Below are 3,286 nucleotides of genomic sequence, written 5' to 3'. Positions count from 1 at the left end.
CAGAATGGATCACACTCATCAACTGGACATCACAGCACTCACATGGAAACAAAAGCAGAAGAACAAAAAAAACAAGCCTTGAAGACACAAGGCCAAAAAAAACAATTAGTATTCGACACTATATACAAATCAATTCAGATTATACACAACTTCTCATAAAACACAGCAAATAATGTCCATTTATAGTACTCTGTACAATAAATTGTCTGTGCAATAAATAAATTGTTTTGTAAATAAATAAATAAACGACACACACTGTATTAGCTTTAAACTCGCGCTAATATTGCGTCATCGACATGCGGTCAACACATAACGTGAACAATCATATCACTTCGACTCATTTTAACTACTACTTATTTCTACATCGTCATCATATAAATGATTTAGAGGCATTTAAACAACTCTTACATCAGTTCTCGACTCAAATCGTAGCTTCAAATCTCCCGGAGCAAACAAGCGTCTGCTCGCGTCAGAGGTTCACGGAGAAAATAAAGTTCTAGAATGCGCTCAGGGTTGCCAGGTGCCAGCAAGGTTTTCCAGCCCAAAACCTCGTCAAAAACCGCCCAAAAAACCGCCCAATTTTTTGTGTGGCTTGTTTCTCGTTTAAACACATTAAAATCATTAACAAGCTTTAAAATGACCCATTTTTCGACTTAGCCTATCCAATTATAGAAACAATATTCAATCAAATGAACGCAAAAGTAGGCTACTGATCTCAATCAGACTATTATACTAAACCAGTGCTTCTCAATCTTTTTTCAATGACGTACCCCCTATCATTTTTTTTTCTCAGCCAAGTACCCCCTGACCAGCCCCAATCACTTGAGATAGAAATAAAAGCTATGACTACTATATGCCATCATTATGAGATTTATTAAACAATGTAAATGAAAAACATTTGCAAAAATAAACATGGGCAATAATAAACAATGTATTATTACCGATAACCGATCATGCAGTTTAAGTACCCCTTGACTGGCCCCAAGCATGTTTGATAAAAGAAACCTATATAAATAATATATATATACAGTGTGTATATATATATATGTTGTGTATAACATTTTAGCTCAAAAACACTTGTAATAACAACAAACAAAGCACTTATCTAATGCATGTGCTTAGTGCGAAACATGTGCTTGTGCTTCACTGAGGATCTTTGTCATCCTCGGTGGCAGGGAGGACACAGCAGTGATCAGACTCTTTTCCAGGCCCAGTCTGTTTCTCTGCTTTGTTTTGATAACAGTCATTGCAGAAAATGAGGCCTCACACAAATACGTGGATCCAAAGGGCAGTAGCTGCTGCAAAGCTTTTTCTCCCAACTCAGGGTATTCCTTTTTTACACACACCCAAAACTGCGTTACAGTGGAGTTTTCATATTTCATCCGTAGGCCATAGTCAGATGACACATCCAAGAGTTTTTCCTGGTGACAGAGAGGGAGCTTGTTTCTGCTTTCTTCTGACAAAAGAAATGGGTTTCTCACCCAACTGAGTTGTGCAGATTTCTCCTCCATGTCAGGAAAGTATGAGTTAAAACTCACAATCAGGTTGGCCAAATGTTCTTCTATGATGGACTTCACTGGTGCTCTCTCCACATCTTCCCTGGAGAGGAAAGCATCCACCTGAGAAAAGCAGGTGAGATCCCCCTGTACACATGCCCGTTTCCACAACTCTGCTTTCTTCAGAAAACCACCCACCTTGTCATACAGGTTCAGAACGTGGGTGTCCTTGCCCTGCAGACACACATTCAGCTCATTCAATTTGCTGAATATATCTGCCAGATAGCACAGCTTTGCAAGCCAATCTTTATCTTCAAACAGGGTGGCATATGGAGATCTTTGCTCTGACAAAAAGGTGTGCACCTCCGCCCGTAGTTCCAACAGCCTGTTCAGTATCCTCCCTCGAGATAGCCAGCGCACTTCTGTATGTAGCAGCAGTTGTGTGTGTTCAGCTCCTATGTCCTCACAAAGGCGGTGAAACAGTCGTGCATTGAGTGGCCTTGACTTTATAAAGTTAATCACTTTAATGCTGTCATTCAAAACGTCATGCAACACAGGACTTATATTTTTGGATGCAAGTGCTTCCCTGTGTATTACACAGTGATTCCACTGCACTTCTGGATGTTTACCTCTAATACGCGCCATGAGCCCTTTAACACGGCCTGTGATTGACGCGGCTCCGTCAGTGCATACACTCTTGCAGTTTCTCCAGTCCAGCTCGTTTTCAATGAAGAAATTATCCACAACATTAAAAAGGTCCTCTCCTGTTGTTTTCCCCTCTAAGCTCTTGCAGAAAAGTACATTTTCATAAATGTCGTCGATATCCACATACCTCACAAACGCAATGAGCTGTGCCTTGCCACTGACATCGGTCGACTCATCAAGCTGGATTGAAAATGCTTCGCCAAGTTTTCCCACAACTTGTTCAACAATATCCGCTCCCATTCTTTCTATTCTGCGGGAAACGGTGTCATTAGACAAAGGCACCGTTTTTAATTTATCCGCGGCATTTTTGTCCAGCATTGTCTCAGTTAATACAACAGCGGCTGGGAGTAACAGGTCCTCAGCGATCGTGAACGGCTTTTTTGCTTTAGCTACGAGCAGTGACACCGCATATGACGCCTGTAGTGCTTTGGCTGATGTTGTGGAGACTTTTCGCATTGTTTCCTGCGATGATCTAAACTCAGAAAGTTTTCTCTTGAAAAATTCTGGTGGCTTTCCAACATGACACTGATGTTTGGTGCTGAGATGTCTCTGGAGGTGTGCCGGTTTCATCGAGCTGTTTGCTAGTTTCTCCCCACAGAAAAAACACAATGCCTGGGGAGGGTTGCCGTTTGTTGCCGTGAATCCCATCAAAACATACCCCTCCTGATATTGACGGTATTTTGTTGGCTCCACTTTGGCTTTCTTTTTTTCTTCATCCTCCCCGTTCTTCGCTGTAACGTTAGTATTGCTACGTTTTAACCAGGATTTCATTTATGTTTGTTTAAGCAACTGGCTTCCCGCTCGGCGTGATTCAAATTCTTCTTCTCTGATTTAGGTAACGTTAGTTTACAATCACATTTTAAATATAAACATTTTTTATAAAAAATGTGGTTTACATAAACATTTTATTAAACTTATTTTTCATAATCATGGATGATTTTGTATATCTTTTAAATTAATTAAAATTAATTAATTTTATTTATTTATTTATTATAAATCTCACGTACCCCCTACAGTACCGCAACGTACCCCTAGGGGTACGCGTACCCCCATTTGAGAATCACTGTACTAAACTATAATTATGT

At 40.2% G+C, this 3,286-nt stretch overlaps 1 protein-coding gene across 1 annotated transcript; it reads right to left on the bottom strand.

Moving 5' to 3' along the window:
- Positions 1–1,118: 1,118 nt before the first annotated feature.
- LOC311081792 (SCAN domain-containing protein 3-like) lies at positions 1,119–2,771 on the bottom strand (the record flags this gene model as incomplete). Its single annotated transcript, XM_084112464.1, has 1 exon — positions 1,119–2,771. One exon carries the CDS (start codon positions 2,769–2,771, stop codon positions 1,119–1,121), a length of 1,653 nt encoding a protein of 550 aa, XP_083968590.1.
- Positions 2,772–3,286: the final 515 nt, after the last annotated feature.

Source organism: Abramis brama (assembly GCF_963993115.1).
Source record: "Abramis brama genome assembly, chromosome: 1".
Lineage (NCBI taxonomy): Eukaryota > Metazoa > Chordata > Actinopteri > Cypriniformes > Leuciscidae > Abramis > Abramis brama.
This window is presented reverse-complemented; position numbering and strand designations above follow the sequence as displayed.